The sequence below is a fragment of the Rhineura floridana genome, chromosome 10, assembly GCF_030035675.1.
Source record: "Rhineura floridana isolate rRhiFlo1 chromosome 10, rRhiFlo1.hap2, whole genome shotgun sequence".
Taxonomy (NCBI): Eukaryota; Metazoa; Chordata; class Lepidosauria; order Squamata; family Rhineuridae; genus Rhineura; species Rhineura floridana.
In genome coordinates this window covers 8,265,522-8,286,598 of record NC_084489.1, presented here as the reverse complement: position 1 = coordinate 8,286,598, position 21,077 = coordinate 8,265,522, and the positions used below count along the sequence as shown (strand labels likewise).

The window sequence follows — 21,077 nt, the reverse complement described above, 5'->3', positions numbered from 1 at the left end:
TCTGGTTTTGCTGACCATGGAGAGGGCCAAGGAGCTATAAAGGGCACTGAAGCCCAGCCCTTAACCATAGAAATCATATTCAGCCCCTCCTGTGGGTTTAGAGATCTCAGCAGGTATGCCAATGATGTAGACTGAACTATTTTCCATGGAATTTTCTCTGCTGCTATATTTTTCTGTGGGAAATTTTCCATTTGTGAAATGCACTATTCCATAAAATTAATTAGTAACAACCAATAGAAACAAAACCCATAAATTGGGCAGTTCCAAAGTTATACTTTTTAAAGTTAACTATAGTCCTCTTCTCCTGCTCTTTCCATATTCCAACAATACACAGGGGATATGGGAGGAGGATTGTGTCTGCTGGCCTTGACTTCTGTGCATTTAGCACAGGTTGAAAACAGGCTGTAGATACACAGGATTTGAGATTCTCAGTTGTCCATGCAGTCATGTGCATGTAGAGCCAGCTCTAACTTTCCATTGAATGCAAGGGGGTTGCAGCATGGAGAGTGGGTGTGATCTCATTTCTCCTGTGTGCATTTGGAAATATCTCTACCACAGGTGCACAGATCTTTGAGTGTGTTAACTTTTCTAACTGTGTGAATTTTAAACAGTCTGCAGGAAGGTGTATGCTATTGAACTGCCATGTCTTAAAATATGAGTATTAAAAACTTTTAAAAATTTCAAGTGAAGCTTTGAATTAGTTTGAACATTTAAGCCACACAAAGTATGGTTTACTCATTTTTTGGTTTGTTTTCCTAATCAAATATTTCAGTGCTAGTGACTATAACAGTTGGAAAAACGTTTGCTTATATGTTTATTTTTACGCAATTTGAAAAACTTTTGAGAAAAGTATATAGTATGTAAAATTAACATGGAATACTTTAAAAGTTTTGCTTATTATAAAAGTCAAATAAACATGCTAAGGCTGTAATCCTGTGCACACTTATCTGAGAGTAAGCCTCACTGAACCCAGTAGGACTTACGTCCGGGTAGACATTATAGGCTTGCACAGAAATCAATTTCCAATAGATTTTGGACACTGGGAAACTTCCCAAAAAACTTCCTGATTTAAATTTTTCTGCAAAGTCCACATCCCCAGTCCATATACTTGCAAGTCTGTCTTTGTGATCTTAAAGATTATTATTATTACTACTTTAATGAAAGCTGAATTCTGTGCCTGGTGCCACGCTGGACATAATTTCTGTGCTCCAGTAGTGATGCAGTATACATGCACTCCTTATTAAGACATACAAAAACATTTTGCTCTCAAGAACAGCCTCCTAAATATTCTGTTATAATCAACTTGTTAGGGCATTGCCTATCAGTGTTTGATCTCCATTAAAGAAATCTCAAAGATATTAACAAAATGGCCATGAAAAGACCTGCTATTAAGGGAGGAACAAGCACACAAGTGTTTTCAGGAGCACTAGCAACAAAAAAGATGTAGGTTTTGCCACATTATTAGCACTATGTTATGGACATCAGTGGCAATATTTAAATTAATTAGCTCACAGTGAAGAGTTGTTGAGGCAGTAACAGTTTCATGCTAGTTGAACAAAGACATTTGAGGGTCAGAAGCCTGTTCTTGTAGCTGACTAATTGTTCACAGCAGTCACATTCATTCACAAAACAGAGAGTGGTCACGGATGTATATGTGAAAGTGTACTTGTTGATTTAAAATTGGCTTAAAGCCACTTGTATCACATGCCATTTGTTATGAAATGTTGTGAATGCATTTGATGGAATGTGCCTAAACAGCAAGCAAATAATTTTTAAAAGTAGCAATGAAGAAATTGCAAAGAAGTTAAAATCCCCTCACCTTATTACCCACTGTCCTTATGAAGTTAGAACAAGTCATTAAAGAGCATTAGATAGAAGAAATACTGGATTAGTACAATTACAAAAATTAATTGTTAAGTCATAAAACACGAAGAGAAGCACAGTCAGGTCATAACTTAATCCACTATTTTAGCACTTACTTTTAGATTGCAAAATGTTTACTATTATATGTAAAATTCATTTTTCTACATGGTTCTTAAAATTTGTCCTCCCACTTTTTTTCAAAGTCCCTCAAATCACCCACATTGGTGAATTCTTAACCTTACAAGGAAATGTTTCTAGCACACGTGAAACACAGAAGAAAATGAAAATCCAACCACTTAGATTCAATTTTAGATCTGGCTGCAGGATTTTAGACACCGTACAAGCATGGAGCTCCCCAATATGGACTTTCCATTCTTTCCAAAGGATAGAGTTGATCCTTTGCATAGGCTGATCTGGTCCCTCCTTTGAAAAGTATGGGGAACCCTCCCATGTGAGATATCAGTGTACACATCAGAGTGCTCATAGATGTCTAGACTGGGCAAATCAACACCGCAAATTTCATATTTCATGTCATATTAGAAGTATTTTACTGCAAATCTCAAATTTGGAGCAATGGCCTAATTTACACTGAAGTGGTAAACCTATAACTACACACAGAAAGCTATAACTACACGTAGAAAGAACACATGATTGAATTCTTCTCCATCCAAAAAATTTCCTCCACAGGGACAATGAGATATCAAGGAGAAGGCTTCTTTTACACCAGTCTTGAGTGTGCAAGAATCCTTTTTGTGGAGGTATATTCAGTTATGAAAGCCCACAGCTACAAACTGAAGCCCTACACCCAGGTAAAGGTTTACCACCAAAGTGAGAACTAGGTCTTACAGGCTAGCAGTAGTGGCTGGCAGGGGGGCACATGTGGATCTGCACTGCTGAACTGGCTCCCCAACACTGCATATCATCGCTTGTTATTGAGAAGGGGGGATGGGCAAGGCAGAGGGGAGCTCAGCGCAGGCACAGTTTTGGGAACGGTGGATGTGTTCTGCCACTGTGCCTGCACTGTGCCAAGGAACCTGCTACCTTACCCCTCTCCATCTCGGTAACCAGTAGCGACGTGCGGTGTTGGAAAACTGCCTACTACTGCAGACTATCTTCATTTTGACCCATGAACTCAATGTTTCTACTTGACATTTAAGAAGGTTAAATCCAGAGCTTGGAAAAGTTACTTTTTTGAACTTCAGCTCCCATCAGCCCAATCCAGTGGCCATGCTGGCTGGGGCTGATGGGAGTTGTAGTTCAAAAAAAGTAACTTTTCCAAGCTCTGGTTAAATCAGATTTCTTTATAATTTATCTTATTTAAATTGAACATTTATAAACATTGTTGTAACACTTATATTAGTTATATATATTTTTTAATTTGAAGGAACTAAATTTAAACCAGATTATCACTAACTAAGGACTAATCTCTCCTGCACAATTCCCATCAAAATGAATGGGGGTTCCATTAATTTTAATGGATCTCACACAGGATAGCTTCCCTCAGAATTGTGCCCTGAACAGTTAAATCCTCATTTATCTGAAAGAGACAATGACAAACATCCAGATCATCCAAACCTCAGGTAATAGAGGTGAAATTTATTCAAGCTTATTTTGGCATGGGATGTCATAGGAGACATCTGGTCAGTCCTGACAACTTAGGTTTTAAAAATATCAATGGAGTAATGCATAAGAGTCCCATTATGCTAACTCAAATGTGAATGGATTTTAGATTTCATGTCCCCCCGCCCTTTTGTGATTAATTGGTATGTCTTGGACAACAACACTGATTTTTAACATGCAAATATTGTAGGAATACTGTAGGTGCCCAAGCATATCCAAGATGGGGGAATCCCTAGTTGCTTCCTGCTTTGTCACCCCTCATCAAGACAAGGCAAGTAAAACTGAACATTCAGGGATATCTCAGAGCTAGCTACAAATGGCAGTTTGAGTCAAGATGCAAAGCATGGAAAAATTCAGCCTATCTAATCTACAAATAGTTTCACACACTGATTTCCATTAACCTTATGTTATATTAGAGCTGCCAGGCACAATTTATTTTCATTCATAACAGCTCATTGTAAAGAAAAACAACTGAAGGCTTAGCAGTATTTCATAATCAATCCATGAACCACCCACAATCTCAGATGTGAAGGGCAGCAGAAGATGTTGCATACCATTGGCTTCTCTGACTTGACAGCTTTAACTTGGAGGCATTCTTCACGCTTTGAGGTAGTGTTGCTGAGGTCTTTTTGCTCACCAATTGCACCCTGAGTCTGGTGGCCTGGCGATCTGGTTTGAGAATGGCTGCCTTGGTCTCTTGGCGGTGGATGCCTTGGATGGATATCTCCACGTTGCTTCTTGGTGACATGCGCTTCAGGACCATGTACAGTCTTCACATGCTTTCGGAGAGAACTAGGGTCTGTGTAGCGCTTTGTGCAGCCTGGTATCTTGCAGACATAGGGCTTCTGGAAGTAGAAAGAAATACTAATATTGGTTATTCCATGGAGCATTTAACAATACTATGCTACTTTTATGTTGAAAGGCCACAGGCTGTTACCTGAATGTTAATCTTTCATCGAGGGTTGATTGGTTCTGATGTCACTTACCTTCCTAGTAAGTATGGACAGGATGGTAGGGTTAGTCCCACAGGGGAAAAACAGAACTACATTGGGTTAAATCCAAGCTCTAACTGTCAGTGTGTGGTTCATTGGGCTGTTTATAATGTTTATACTAGATTACAAATTGGTACTATGAATCTTCAGTGTGCTTTCCTATGAAGCCATTTACTGACTGTTTTGTTGCCATTGATCCTGCACTTGCACATTAAAGAGAAGTAGAAAAAGCTGAGTATAAAAACTCATTTGGAAGACTTTGCTAATTTTCTACTTATTTGACAGAATATTACCAAAGCAGGATGGGCTTGCTGTGTATGGCCTCAGCCTGACTGCAAAGCACAATGTACATGTTTTTAATATGTAAAAGAGCATTGTGGAAATGACTTCAATCCTTAAGTAATTTTTTCACAACAACCACTTCTGCCCAGTTCTTATCCTCTACTCTGATTTTCTTGATATTGAAAGTAAATTCACTGGTTTCAACAACTTATAAAAGGATACTCCAAAGAGATTCCATTCTTAGGAAATGCTGTCACAGGCTAGCCAGCTGGTAAACAGCACTCAAAGTTTTCTTAGGGCTCCTTCCCATATGACATTTTCTTAATTAAATATGTATTATATTTGTAGAAGAAATAACATACATACCATGTGAAGTTGGCCCATGTTTATTTTCCTATGGGAATATGTGTAGGAAAAATGTTACATGTGAAGTGGCCCTTAGGGGTAGTAGAAAAACATAAAGTCTTATGGTGAATTTCTATTTCTGGGGGTTCCTAGAAGGCTTAACCCTTGGGATGGCACCTCCCTCTGGCTGCGCAGCCAGGGTCTACTTCTGAAGGCCTCACCCAGAGGGAGGAGCCATCCCTGCTCTCCAGACCAGGTGGCAGAGCAAGGAGGACCCCTCAACCCCATGAAGACTCCACCTACATAGCAGAAATATCAGGGCCGACTGGCCCACCACTCCGACAGAAACAATAGAAACTGGGGGGTGCGGGAAGAGAAAACATCCAAGAGAAAAGGCGAACTAACAAACAGAAACGGGAACACTTGTTGGCAACAACATGTAAAAATATGCCAGGAAATCCTTAGGAGGCCCTAACTACCGACCCCACGTAGTATGCTAGCAGAAGCCACTAATCTATGCATGATCAAGGTCTGGAAAGAAAAGGTGGAGTCTTGCCCTCCAGGAACCCCTGGGAATAGAAATCCATGGTAAGAATTTCCATTTTTCCATGGAGGTTCCTGGAGGGCAGTCCTAACCTTGGGATGTAACAGAGCAGAATATACCAGGGCAGGATTCCAGATACACGGTCATGTGCATAATACTCTCTGCAGAACCTTCTGTCTGAATCCACAGACATCCAGCAATCAATTTTATAGTGCTTAGAAAAGTGTTTGTAGGGAGGCCCAAGTGGCCACCCTGCATATGTCTAAGAGAGGAAAACTGCCTTTGAAAGCCGCTGATGTTGAAGCCGCCCAAAGGGAATTTGCTGTAAGACACCCCCCCCCCCCGGGAGGTACCTTCCCCAGTGCCTGATACGATTGTCTCCTTGAACCAGCATAAGATGGAAGAAGATGAAACTCACCCCTCCAAAAGAAACAAACAAGGTTTCCGCCTTTTGGAACATGGAAGTCCTGTCCAAGTAAAAAAGGAGAGGCCTACAGATGTTCAAAGTATGCCAAGGGAGAGATTGGGTTCAGGCGAAAGGATGATAGAACCACTTCCTGGGACAGGTGGGAAAATAATAATTTTTGGGAAAGAATTATGGGTCCAGACAGAGGACCACTTTGTCCTGGTGGAGAATGCATAGCTGACTGTTTGAAGACAAAGCTCAAAGCTCGAACACACAACGGGCCAAGGTAATTGCCATCAGCAACACAGTTATGAGTGTATGAAACTTCAAATCACAGGTAAAGTCTCAAATGGTGGATCCATGGCACAGATAACACACAATTCAAGTTCCACATGGGGAAACGATGCACAACTGGAGCATTCTGCTGCCCAACTCCCTTAATAAATTGTTAAAACAAAAGTTGTGTGGACAATGAAAAGTCTATTTATAGCCCAGAACACTGCCTAATGCCACAGCCTGGTGCCTAATAGTGTAAAGTATTCAGGCCCTTATCTAACCCAGACTGGAAGAACCCCAGAATGTCCACCAGCTCCCTGGTAGAAGGATCCCTCCCCCAGGTGTGGCACCACCGCAGGAACACTTTCCAAGTGGAACTATATGCCTTGTTTGTGGAGGCCTTACAGGAACATGTTCCGCTCTCAGGGATTTGAGATGAGACTCCACCCAACTGAACAGAAGATGCACCTCCTTCATCAGGCCTTTGATCACATGCCTCCCTGATGATTCAAATATGCTTTTGCAGACACGTTGCCCGTCCTCACCAGGAAATGGCACCTCTCTACGTAAGGCACAAAGTCCAGTAGCGCCAATCTCACTGCCTGCAGCTCCAACCAACTGATGCTTTGCTGGGCTTTGCTGGAACACCATATGACTTGTGTCACATGAGAGTCCAGATGACCTCCCCAACTGTACATGCTGGTATTTGAGGTGATCACTTTCCTGACCGGAACCTCTAGGCTCACCCCTTCTGTCAACCTCCGTGGTGACAACCACCACCTCAGGGATTTCTGCAGTTTCTGTGGAATTAGCACGCTCTGGTTGCTTGACTGTGCAATTTGTTTCTGAAAGGGAAGCAGAAATTGAAGAAGTGGGCACGAGTGGAAATGTGCCCTGTCCACCAGATCCAGACAAGAGACCAGCATTCCCTGAAGCTAGTTCCATCAGATCCATGGCCTCTGAATTCTTCGCCTTTTCTATCAAGACACGAATCTTGTCCACCCACTCCTCTGTGAGTCACATTCGAAACTGCTGTGAATTTGTCCACACCCCCAAATGTGTCATGTCCTCTTTGGAGTCTAGCACACTCTTTTGTAGGTTCCCAACAAACCCATGACTTCTCAGGCATCATAAGGTGGTCTCCACGTCCATCCTGCACTATTCCCTCGATAGTGCCGTTAAATAATGTCATCGACGTGTGGGTGAACTCTCGAGTCCTGAGGTAAGCCACCAAGGCCACCAGAACCTTGGTAAAGACCCTGGGGGCGGAGGTGAGGCCAAGGGAAGTGCCCGGTATTGGTAATGTCAACACCCGTAACAAAAATGAAGAAACTTCCTGTGTCTTCTGTTGATTGGAATATGGAGATGGGCCTCCAAAAGGTCTATGGAAGCCATCCAGTTGTCTCGGGTAATGACCTCCGAAATAGATTTAAGTGTCTCCATCTTGAACAGTTTGTAGGGTACCCACCTGTTCAGGCACTTGGGGTCGATTATGGCCCGGATGTCTCCATTTTTGTTCTGGACCAGAAAGAAAATTGAGTATACCCCTTACTTCCGTTCCCTGACTGGAACAGGTTCCACTGCTCAGATGGCCAAAAGATGACTGATGGCCTTGCAGAACACCCAATGTTTGTCTGGTTTCTTGGATTGAGGGGTAGCTGTAAATTTCTCTCTTGGCCGCCTGGAAAACTCCAAGGAGTAGCCCAAGGAAATGGTTCTGAGGACCCCTTGTCTGTTGTAGTCCATGACCATTTGTGTGCAAAGCATCTGAGTCTGCCCCCTATGGCTCCCAGGGTAGCCAGGGCTCTGGCATCATGCAGACTTTCCCTTCTTCGGTCATCAACCAAAATGGAGACAATAGTCAAGAAATCAGAAGAAGGCTAGGACTGGGGAGAGCAGCTATGAGAGAACTAGAAAAGGTCCTCAAATGCAAAGATGTGTCACTGAACACTAAAGTCAGGATCATTCAGACCATGGTATTCCCGATCTCTATGTATGGATGTGAAAGTTGGACAGTGAAAAAAGGGGATAAGAGAAAAATCAACTCATTTGAAATGTGGTGTTGGAGAAGAGCTTTGCGGATACCATGGACTGCGAAAAAGACAAATAATTGGGTGTTAGAACAAATTAAACCAGAACTTTCACTAGAAGCTAAAATGATGAAACTGAGGTTATCATACTTCGGACACATCATGAGAAGACATGATTCACTAGAAAAGATAATAATGCTTGGAAAAACAGAAGGAAGTAGAAAAAGAGAAAGACCAAACAAGAGATGGACTGATTCCATAAAGGAAGCCACAGACCTGAATTTACAAGATCTGAACAGGGTGGTTCATGATAGATGCTCTTGGAGGTCACTGATTCATAGGGTTGCCATAAGTTGTAATCGACTTGAAGGCACATAACAACAACAACAACAGCAGGAAGATGGGGATTATGTCCATGAGGAGAAAGATCCCCCTGACCTGTCAGACCTGTTCCAATGAGGTTTATAACCCCCCAGAGAGCTGTGCCTGTGATAGGGATTGGAAGATTGAAAGGACTATCTCTGACGCCGTGTAGATTTGTCTTCTTTGCACCCAGAAGCACCTTTTGATTGTCCTGCGTCTCAACCAGGACCTTCTGCAGTGGTTTTCCAAACAACTTGCTCCCACTGAAAGAGTAGCTGGCTAAGCAGTTCTCGAAACCTGGAACAACTTCCCAACTGCGCAGTCAGAAGTTGCGATGAGCCACCATGTTAGCATGGCGTCTCGTGCTGTGTCTGCCTGGAAGGCATCTACAATGGTGAGCTTCATTAGACCATCTTTCCCTTGCTTTAGAACATCACTTCTACTGGCAAGGTCCTGTGCCACAGCATACTAGTGCAAACCATGACGGAGGTTGCTGCAGAAGCCCTAAAGGCTGCAGCCTCCACCTCAAAACCCCTCTGCAGTGCCGTCTCTACACGCTCATCACAGGCATCCCTAGGACTCCCCTTCCCTTCTGGAGGGATGGCCACTGAGATGACAAAGCAGCCACTGGAGGATCTCCTGCTGGAGTCTTCAGTTGTTCCATCACCAACTGGGGGAAAATAGTGCCTATTGACCTGCTTGTGCTTGTTGGGCACAGACTACTCTGCCTGCCACAGGTCCTGAAAAGAGTCAGGGAAGGGAAGGGTAGCTGTCCTGCATTGATCTTCAGGAAAAGCTGTCTTGGCTCCTTTGGAAGAAGAGGCAGTTACAGCTTCCACATCCTGAGTGCCCTCCTCCAGGAGCTCCAAGTTCCTTCTGGTTTTAGCCACCACAGCAGGAAAAAAATCAGGTTGAAAGAGTCCTCTCTTGGGAGATGGAGACTCCGTGTCAGAGAGCAGGCCCAGAACAGCTGCCACCTTTCTGCTGTGATCGTGTTTTCTCACCAATGCAGTTGGCATGGCAACAGTCCGTTTGGTGCCTCGGCCCTTGCCCCAACCCTTGTGCCTCCTGCCCTGACTCCTGCTGTGGATGGGGGATGACTGGGGCAAGGAGGGTTGGGGTGAATAAGAATCGGAAGAGGTGGTGGAAGAGGAGACTGAGAGTGGGGGAGATGGTGGCTTAGTGCACTTGCATTTTTTATGGGGAGTCTTGCCTACATGCTTTCTCTTCCCCCATTTACCTTTGCCAGCCCCAGTTCTGGCTACTGCCCCTTTAAGGGAGCTGGGGGCAACTGATGCCCTGGAAGTGCCAGCAGAAGCATTTGCTCCCTGCTCCTCCCTAACCACGATGCCCTTGATCCATTTGAGGAACTTAGGGAACTTCTCCTCTCCGGGAAGGGCAGATGGGGAAACCCTTTCACTTACCCCCTCCATGCAGTTTTTCCGCGCCTCTGTTACAGATTCCGACTGGGAAGAGCGGTTGGAAGCGTGACCCTCTTCTTGGCCGCTGACTGCGGAGGCCATTTGGTGTTTTGATAATCAGGCAACCTGGGACCCAAAAGCACCTGCTGGCCTGCCAGCTTCCACTGTTGCGGTCCCTACCGATCCTAAGGTGGGGGTAGGTAGGGAACGATGCAGGCCAAAAATGCTTATCTTTCCACTTGAGGATTTTGGCGGGAATCGATGCGCGGCCCTCTCTGGCTGCTACTGCCGCCACCAACCAAAGAATGCGGTCGCGCATCTCCTAGGCTGAGTGAGCACGGCCTGCTGCTTCGTCTGCCGCCGCTTTGTCTCCCATTATAGCGTCATCACACCTTACGGGGTGCGAGCCTTTCCTGTCTTCCCTTGCTGTGCCGCTAAAGCGGCCTTCTAATGTCTCTCGGCCCTGCCCTGACTGAGAATCCAGAGAAGGGAGGGAAAAGAGAATCAGAAAGCAAAGAAGGAAGAAAAAACAAGAAAAAAGGGTGAGAAAAAACCATCCTCAGTGAAAGGCAGGGCTGGTCTGGAGAGTGGGCATGGCCCCTCCCCCAGGTTAGCCCTTCAGAAGTGGATGCTGCCTACACAGCCAGAGGGAGGCACTATCCCAAGGGTTAGGACTGCCCTCCAGGAACTTCCGGGGGGGAAAGAGTTTCTCACAAGCTTCCAAGATAATGCTTGTAAGATAACATCGGACTACCACATACATGTCATGATGTGCAGATCATGTAATACGCTGTTTATCATCTTCTCACCTTCCAAGCATATTATTTTACACTTTTATATTTTAATATTAATTCGTTACTTATATTGTACATATGTTTTGGAAACACTCACCAGCGCCGCATTTGCCTGATTGAATAGTGCTTCCAATTGGGCATGTCAGGATATGTGACTTTTCACTGATTTCCCTCTGACCCACTAAAGCTCCCCACCCCTGCAAAAAAAAAAAGCTGTTCCTGTGGGTTGGTGAGGGTATCCTCTCTAACAGAATGATATATTATGTAGAGGGATGTAGACGCTGGTGAAAATTGGGTGCCACAATTTACCCAAATGGAAACATTTTATTTTAAGGCAGGGCACCACTGGATACACAACCCATAAAGATGGCAAATGATGCACTTGTTGCATTGTCAAGGCAGACTTTGTGTCTAAATAAATAAATTCTGCAGTACAACTGTTAATGTAATTTAAGAAATTTGAACATGAGATCATCTTAGACTCAATTACAGTCCAATCCTAAACATATTTAAAAGTAAGCCCTGCTAAAATTAATAGGATTTACCTGAAGTAAATTGTGCTTAAGATTACAGTCCAAGTTTGTCTTCTAAATGAAATGAAAGATTCTGTCTCCAAGAGAGATAAGAAGCCATTTTGAATTTGTTGGTGACTGCTGTACAAGTATAAAAGATACTGCATGTAGCACTAACAAAATAAGAATTAAAAATTGGAGATTTTATGAGCTTGGCAAAATTAAAAACCCATCAAGCTTACCTTACAAATAACTTCAAGATCCAGAACATAAAGACCTCAGATAAATAGATATTTAAGAAAATTTGGTCTGATGAAGAATAAGATCCACAACTTTTGAGAATAGTTTTCTCATCACCTGCATTTGCTTTATTCTTCATTTTTGATATAGCTTCCTATACTTAATAATTAAAAATGTACTAGTATAGCAGTACAAAGAAAAATGGGTGGTCTTTTAAGTATGCTATGCTTTTGTGCCAGTTTACGGGACTTCCATCAGCTTTGGTGTGATAAAGGCCCAGGAAAGAGGGCAAGCTAGCCATGGCGCAAAGGAAATTAACACCATCCTTCACAAAACTTTCCTTACAGAATCAGGGGCTGCCTCAATTGCTTCTGTCACACCATCCAGTCTTTTTGTTTTTCTAAGGAACCTTCTAATAACATGAATATATTATTAAAATTATTTATGGCCATTACAATGTATGTAATGTACTAGTTTCACATCTTCAAAGTTTAGTTGTTGGTTTTTTTGGCTATGTAATTTACAATAAATTATTTCAACAGCATTATATCTACGTACGGTTGGGGAATTTTTACTGTCCATGTGGTTCCTTACCTCATTGGAATGAGTTCTGTTTTGGTGCTTGGCGCGATCAGATGCATTTGAGAATGCTTTGTTGCAGCCCTCATGTTCACAGACATATGGTTTCTCTCCAGTGTGAGATCTCAAGTGGGTTTTCAAGTTTTCTAGCCTGGAGTAAGCCTTTGTACAACCTTCAAACTGCAGATGACACATAAATTGGGATTATTCTGAGCACTTGGGTGTTACAGAGAGTAGAGGCTGAGGGTGGAGGATAAGCCAATGAAATAACACCACATCAAAAGGAAAGCAGCTTTCCAAGATCTAGCCATGATAGCACTGAGTTCAAGATTTTCTTTATTTGGTTGAGTCCATCATAATCCCCGGATAAAAGTGCACAAGATGAAAGCTTGTATCAATATACAGTGAAGGCTTGTTTTGCAACTGTAATGCAATTCTGAGTCTGCTCTCCTATGCATGCTTACTTGGGAGTAAGCCTCAGTGAATACCATGAGACTTACTTCTGACCAGGCATTCATAGTATCAAGCTGCAAGTTCTTAATTTTTTTTTGCTTGTTTGCTTGTAATTCAGCACTAAATTTCTAGATGAAAAAAAAACTGAAACGGGACAACCAACTAATTTTAAAACTAAACTTTCTAGGTAGTGAATTCTTCTGAAAGTCACTGTCACAAGAAGAGGTTACTAAATCACATAGCTTTTTAAAAAGGCTATCAGTCACAATAGCTGGTCTTATGTGTAATGTGCCTCTGAATACCATTTGCTTGCAGGGGGTGAGGGGTGTTCCCTTTATGCCCTGCTTGAGGATTTCCCAGAAGCATCTGTCTGGCTACAACTACACATTGAACGCTGAACTAGAATTCAAGGATGGGGAACCTGTGGTGGCTCTCCAGATGCTGTTGGACTGCAGCTTCCATCACCCCTGCCCTTTCCCCATGTTGGCCGGGGCTGGGGGGAGTCCAGCAATACCTGAAGGCCCAGGTTCCTCATCCCTGAACTAGATGAACCCTTCTTCTCCCTTTTTATGTTTTATGAACTGATGATTCACACAAACTATGTCTTCAATAGGTTTGTGAAGTGTAATAAAATGGACAGCAGTCTAATTTGAATCTGAAACTGTCTTTCATGCAGAGATGTTCCATTCTCTTCTACTTTCTCCAGCTCTATCATATCAATTTTTAGAGATGGGGTAACCAGTATTACATTGAATGTTTTAATTGTAAGTGCCCTGTGGATTTTTATAATGGCATTTACAATATTTACCGTATTCCTTGTTTTATTTTCAACCTAATTTTATATGCGTGTTTGTGGCACTCAGGTTTGTTTGTTTGTTTATTATTTGATTTATATCCAGCCTTTACTCCCAGCAGGAGCCCAGGGTGGCAAACAGAAGCGCTAAAAACACTTTAAAAATCATAAAAACAGACCTTAAAATACATTAAAACAAAACAACGTTAAAAACATTTTAAAAAGCTTTAAAAACATCTTCTAAAAAGGGTTAAAAACATTATTAAAAAAACACATATTAACAAGCAATTCCAACACAGACACAGACTGGGATAGGTCTCAATTTAAAAGGCTTGTTGAAAGAGGAAAGTCTTCAAAAGGCGCCGAAAAGATAGCAGAGATGGCACCTGCCCAATATTCAAGGGGAGGGAATTCCACAGGGTAGGTGCCATCACACTAAAGGTTCGTTTCCTATATTGTGCAGAATGAACCTCCTGATAAGATGGTATCTGCTGGAGGCCCTCACCTGCAGAGTGCAGTGATTGACGGGGTATATAAGGGGTAAGACAGTCTTTCAGGTATCCTGGTCCCGAGCTGTATAGGGCTTTGTACACCAAAACTAGAACCTTGAACTTGGCTCGGTAACAAATGGGCAGCCAGTGCAATTCTTTCAGCAGCAGGGTGACATGCTGGCGATACCCTGCCCCAGTGAGCAGTGTCACCACCGCATTTTGCACCAGCTGCAACTTCCAGACCAACCTCAAGGGTAGCCCCATCTAGAGCGCATTACAGTAATCCAGCCTGGAGGTTACCAGTGCATGGACAACAGTGGTCAGGCTATCCTGGTCCAGAAACGGCCGCAGCTGTCTTACCAGCCGAAGATGGTAAAAGGCACTCCTAGCAACAAGGATGGATCCAGGAGAACCCCAAGACTACGGACCTGCTCTTTCAGAGGAAGTACGACCCCCATCCAAAGCAGGCAACTGACCAATTATCTGAACTTGGGAACCACCAACCCACAGTGCCTCCGTCTTGCTAGGATTCAGACTCAGTTTATTGGCCCTCATCCAGCCCACCACCAAGTCCAGGAATTGCATGGCCTCTCCTGATTCAGATGTTACAGAGAAGTAGAGCTGGGTATCATCAGCATAGTGCTGACGCCTTGCCCCAAAGCTCCTGATGATTGCTCCCAAGGGATTCATATAGATGTTAAATAGCATGGGGAACAAGATGGTACCCTGAGGCACCTTACAGCACAACTGCCAGAGGGCCGAAAGACAGTCACCCAATGCTCTGAGAGCGACCCTGGAGATAGGATACCCATCTCACCAAGTCGGCCCAGAAGGATACCATGGTCAATGGTATCAAAAGCCACTGAGAGATCAAGTAAGAATAAAAGGCTTGCACTCTCCCGATAAAGGCCATCCTTCAGGGTAACCAAGGCCGATTCAGTCTCATAACCAGGCCTGAACCCAGACTGGGATGGGTCAAGATAATCGATTTCATCCAACAGTACTTGCAATTGCTGTGCCACAACCCTCTCAATCACCTTCCCTAAAAAGGGGGCATTTGCAACCGGTCGGTAGTTGTCACAAACCAATGGGTCCAGGATGGGCTTTTTCAGGAGTGGTCGGATCACTGCCTCTTTCAAGGCAGCTGGAACCACTCCCTCCCACAATGATGCATTGACCACACCCTGGATCCACTTGGTCAAACCCACTCGGCAAGCTTTAATAAGCCAAGAAGGGCAAGTGTCGAGAGGACACGTTACTGGTCACCTCATCACAAGTACCTTGTCCACGTCATCAGGCCGCATCAACTGAAACCGTTCCCAAGAAGTTGCAGCAGACATTGCACTGGACACTTCAGTGGGGACTACAGTAGATGTGGAGGAGGCATCAAGCCTGCTACAGAGGCGAACAATTTTATCCTCAAAGTGCCTTGCAAACAATTCACAGTGGGTCTCTGAAGGGTCTAAAACTCCATTTCCTGGAGTTGATGTCAACAGACCCCTGACAATATGGAAAAGCTCCACTGGATGGCTACTTGAGGATGCAATGGAGGCAGAGAAGTGGGCCTTCTTCGCCGCCCTCACCACCACACAGTAGGCACGGTTATGATGTTTTACTCATGCCCGATCAGAGTGAAATCACGTCTTTCGCCACTTCAGCTCTAGCTGTCATCCAGCCTGTTTCATTGCCCTTAGCTCACTGGTGTACCAAGGTGCAAACCAGGCTCCACAATGCTGGAGAGGGCACTCAGGGGCAACGGTGTCAAGAGCCTGACGCGCCTCGCTGTTCCACAGCGTGACAAAGGCTTCAACAGGGTCACCTGCTCTATCTATTGGGCACTCCCCCAGGGCATTCAAGGATCTTGTGGATTCCATTAGGCTCTGGGAGTGGACCATCTTAACTGTCCACCACCCCTGCAGGGAAGGATCGGAGCCATAAGTCTAAACTTCAGCAGGAAGTGATCTGACCATGACAATGGGGTGTCATCCACCCCTCCATCTCCACACCACCCCTTCCTCCATCTGGAGTAAAAACCAAGCCGAGGGTGTGCCCTGTCCTATGTGTAAGAACTTGAGACAGCCCCATGGTCGTCATGGAGGCCACGAAGTCCCAAGCCGGAACACTAGAGGCAGCCTCAGCATGGACACTGAAATCACCCAGCACTATTGTTCTGGGCTCCTCCAATACCACAGTGGAGACAGCCTCTGCCAGCTCAGTCAGAGAAGCTGCCGGGCAGCAGGGTAGATGGTACACCAGCAGCATCCCTAGTTTACTCTCTCCTTGGCCCGACACCAGGTGCAGGCCCTCACAGTCAGCTCCAAGACATAGTGGTTTCCTGGTGACAGAGATGGAAGTTCTGTAGACCACAGCAACTCCTCCCCCCCCTGTCCCTGCAGCCTGTGCTGGTGTTGCACTGAGTATCCAGGTGGGCAAAGCTGGGTCAGATCAACTCCTCCAAGCTCACCCACCCAGGTCTCGGTAATGCACACCAAATCAGCACCTTCATCCACAATCAAATCATGGATGAGAGTGGTCTTATTGTGTACTGATCTGGCATTAAATAACAACACACACAGGCCAGTGGGCACAGCAGATGAGCAATGAGGAACCCATCCATGAGAGGAGTGGCAGCAAGGAACAAGGCGTAGATAGCCTTGCCCTCGTCTTCTATGATAATTGACCACATCCCCATGGCTATATTTCCCTCTGCCCGTAATCACTGAAATTGGGGTGGCATCACCCATGTTCCCCTGTACTAAGACTCCTCCTAAACACCTAATATGGACCCAACACGAGCCCACCAACAAAACCTGATGGAACGAATTATCCCAGTAGGCCTCTGCAAGGATTGGGAACAGTCATACCCATTCAAACCTTTTCACACAGGGCCCATCTACTCCCCCTCCTGTCTCACACTCAGGGAGGGCCAGCCTTCTGTCAGTTACAGACACTCACTCTAAGGCATCTGGCGACTTTCTCCTATAATTCAGTTCATTGCACAGGCTCCCACCCTGTGCAGGGACTACACATGCACCACATGCCCTCCCCATCACCAATCTCGTCTAGATTGGTTTAACAGAAAACAAATAATAAAAAGGTAATAGAAGGGGCTGGTGCCCTCGCCCTCGGGATTCCCTAAGGGGCTCCCCAAGGGGTAACACCCTTTGATGGTGCCCCTTTGGTGGCAGACCCGCCGCCCAAGGGCAGCTGGGCTTTTATGTCTCCTGACCCAGTCAGCAGCTGATGCAAGAGGCAGCAAGATTAACTGCAGCCTCTCTCTGGAGCAAGGGTCAGGCAGGGGGTCCCAGTCCTTGCAGCATTTACCAGGGACTTCAGCTGTCTTGAGAGACAGCAACCCAGAGGATCGAGCAGCAAGCACCCAGATGCTCAGATACTCACTCCCAGGGCAGGTCTTCTTCAGTCCCCAAGTTCAAAGAGATCTTTTGGGTTTTCTGCACAGTCTGCTTTCCAGCCTAAATAATGTGATGTCATTGTAAACTTCGCTATGCCACTGCCCATCACTAGGTATGGAAAGATCTGTCAATTTTGGTTCTCTCAGTTTATGATTTTTTGGATCTTAAATTCAGTTCTCCACCTTTTTGCAGAAATTTGTGGTGCTGATTTTTATTTTTACAATAATTTTTATTCAAATTTTCATAAAACATACAAAACAAAATCATAAAACATTCAAAGACAAAAAACAAAACAAAACAAAAATGATTAAACAAAAAAATAAAATGTTGACTTCCCATTTGTCGCAGATCAAATCAGTTATAGGTCTACAATATATAACAATCCTGTCTCTTAAATTATATTATAAAATCACTTTCCTCCAGTAGTTATCTTAATTAATCATCAAATCTCATAAACATTACTTTATTCTTTCCACAAAAAGTCAAAGAGAGGTTTCAATTCTTTAAGAAATATATCTATCAATTTTTCTCCAAATAAACATGTCGATTAATCCATCTCGTTAATAATAATAATAATCTTATTGTCATAACCATAGTCCAAATAAACATATCGATTAATCCATCTCATCAAAATCTGTTAGGTCCAATAATTTCAATAGCCATTATTCCATTATCCATATTAATTCCATCTTCCATCTTCAATAGTCCTGTTAAGTCCAGTAATTTCAGTGTCCAATCTTCCATTATCAGTATTCCATAATAATCTTGCTGTCATAGCCATAGTCATATAATAAGAGTCTGATGGGAATTTCCTCTATCCCAAATATTTTCTTGCCATCAATTCTGAATAAGTTGCTGAAATATTGTTGTAAAGTCATATCTGTGTTCTTCTTTTTTACAAAATGCACTGGCTCATCTCTTGAGAGTTTTTCCAGTCACATGGCTGCAGTTAATTCCATAGATTTTCTCTATATCAAGCTCCATCACGCCATTCCAGTCCAGAAGATTATCCAAGCCATTGATAACTTTATCTCTAATATCTTCATTAATTTCTTCAGAGATAACGTTAAATTCCAAACAGTAGATTTTATTTCTAATATCCATAAACTCCAGATCTTTTTCCAATTCCACATTTGTTCCAATCTCCAGGGCTTGTATCTTCCCTTTATTTTTTCTTTTCTCATCTCTGATCTCATTCTCCTCTCTCACAGGATCCCCTATTTCTTTAAGCTCCTGCGTCATTTTGCTCAGTTCAATTTTCAGCTCCTTACTGCCCTGTCGCAGGGTTTGTTTCGTTATCTCAATCTCATCCATTATTTTCTGAAACATAATTACTTCCAGATTCTCAGCCACTTTCTTGATTGCCATTTTTAAAACCACGAAAACAAAACAAAACAAAAATAAAGAAGAACCACTTCTTATTTCAGCAACAATTGGGTTAATATTCCAGGCTTGATGACATCACAGTATAAACAGAGCAGCCTGCCTTATCTCTCTATGTTCAAGAATACAAAACAAATTTAGTTCCCAGCATCAAAACAGTTAGTGGCGTTGTGAAGAAGCAGATTCGTCAAAATAAAATAGACCAAAAAGAGAATAGTCCCAGACAATATAATGTTCCTCGGAATAGAAATCCCTCTTCTGTTTATATCTTTAGAATGCACTTCCAGGACGGCTTTTTGCAATAGAAACAGAGATAAGCTGTTAATTTCGTGAATAACAGAGAAGAGTTATAGCTCACCCAGAAGTTCTTTAAAGCTGATTCATTTGACAAATCTCTTTTTGCTGCAACAATTTAAACCAAGTAAAAAAAATAATAGAAAGAAGGGTGTTTGCCTGTTAGTCCGTTTTCTCTTTGAAGAAAAGATAAACGTATCGCATTAATCAGATAGAGCTTGTTCGGAAGTCCGTCCGGCATTGCTGGCTGGACCTTTTCTCATAAATTAATGAAATCCAGTCCTCCCAACAAAAACAGGCTTTTGAGGTTGATCTCTACGTTTCTCCCTGCCCGGGAGAAATTTCATCAGTCAAAAAAAAAAATGTTCTGACTGATTTATATCTGAATAAGCTTCTTTTGAGGCGGGAGCCCGTCTCAAAAGCAGGCACAAGCGAAGTCACCCTTCCCGGAAGTCTCGTGGTGCTGATTTTTTAAAAAAAATCCTCATGAAAATTCTCCAGCATTTAAACACATTTTTGTAGGTAGTTTTGACTAATAAACACATTTTTGCAAGCACTTTCCTGTCATAAAATGCATTTTTGGTATGTTATTTTCATTCATATATTCATTTTTAAGCATACTTTCCACTAACATATGCATTTTTGTAAGCATTATTTTGGTGGTCAACTACATTGCAAAATTCAAATAAGTATGAATTTGGAAGGAGAGCTGTGTTTCGGTTCTCATATAGTTTCAGAAAGAGCAATTTTGATAGATTCAGCTTGAAATGTGAACTGGGTTGACTTTCTCGCCCATCCCTACCCACCACTGACTCTAGATGAGGGCTGGGTAACTTGTCCAACTCCCGGCCAGTATATCCAATAGTCAGGGGAGAGTTGTAGTCTCACCAACAGGATACCAAGAAATCCATTACTGTGTTTAAATTTTAAGTGATTAAATGAAACATACGATTAACCACTCCTCCTCTAAATAATTTAAGATTAGGTTAAATATCATTGGTTCCAACACAGACTTCGCTACTGTGCAAAGTGCCACATTAAGTATTACATGGCAGTTCATTATGCTAAAACTGCATATTTGCAAAAGGGAAAAAGAAACAAGACAGCGGGGCCACTTGACAGATGTAGTGCTGTTTACTCACAGTGCATTTGTGTGGCTTTTCTCCTGTGTGCCTCCTCATGTGTACCACCAGCATGTATTGAGCTTTGAATGGCTTCTGCTCCCGAGAACAATCCAGCCACCGACATACAAACTCTTTCTTCTCCCCATGTATGTGGTCGTTGTTTATGTGCTGTATGGATACAAGCAACATTAGAGTTCCTTTCTGTTGGTCCTTATGTACTTAAAAACCTCAGTGGTCAGGTCAAATTGACTTACTCTGACAATGTAGAAACAGAAAAACACAACAATATGTTTGGCCTTCATATTAACAAATAAATTATACCAGCTTCTATAAGCATATGGTTTTTGATTAAAGCCAACTGTTTTTCATTAAGCAACAGGATACCAAGAAATCCATTACTTTGTTTAACTTCTAAGTGATTAAATGAATCTCTTTTTACAGAAGTTGTCTGAGGACTGCCTCTTTCTTCTTTTTAACATGTTAAGTTGCTCAGAGCACCTCTGTGATTGTGTGGTAAAATGTCACTTTGAACATCCTCCTAGGAAGTGGCTGTACATAACTTGCAGTTCCTTCCTGAAAAAAGGTATAGAAAAAAAGTGCTTATGAGGGTAGTCATCTTTTTTCCATACAATGTCCTATATAAGAACACCATAAAGAAAAAAAGATGGTTGGCCTATAGGTACATTATGACGTAGAGTCACCTCCTGGGAGCATATTCAAAGAAATGTTTTACTGCATGGCCACGAGGCTGCTCTGAGCAGCATAAAATGTTTAAAAGAAGACAGACAACCTCACACTTTTTTTTGGTAAAAAGGAAGACAGCTAGTTTTGCAAAAAAAATTGAAACCGGCATAGGACG

The 21,077-nt window shown here is 43.0% G+C and overlaps 1 protein-coding gene across 7 annotated transcripts in view; it reads right to left on the bottom strand.

Annotated features, from left to right (window-relative positions):
* Nucleotides 1-21,077, bottom strand: part of GLI3 (GLI family zinc finger 3) — a 438,381-nt gene that overhangs the window by 12,753 nt on the left and 404,551 nt on the right. For all 7 annotated transcript variants that reach the window (XM_061585984.1, XM_061585983.1, XM_061585985.1 and 4 more), the window contains 3 exons: nucleotides 20,237-20,386; nucleotides 12,283-12,447; nucleotides 4,038-4,328 (listed from right to left, as the gene is read on the bottom strand). In XM_061585984.1, the coding sequence (XP_061441968.1) occupies nucleotides 4,038-4,328; nucleotides 12,283-12,447; nucleotides 20,237-20,386 (606 nt within the window). The remainder of the gene's footprint in view (nucleotides 1-4,037; nucleotides 4,329-12,282; nucleotides 12,448-20,236; nucleotides 20,387-21,077) is intronic.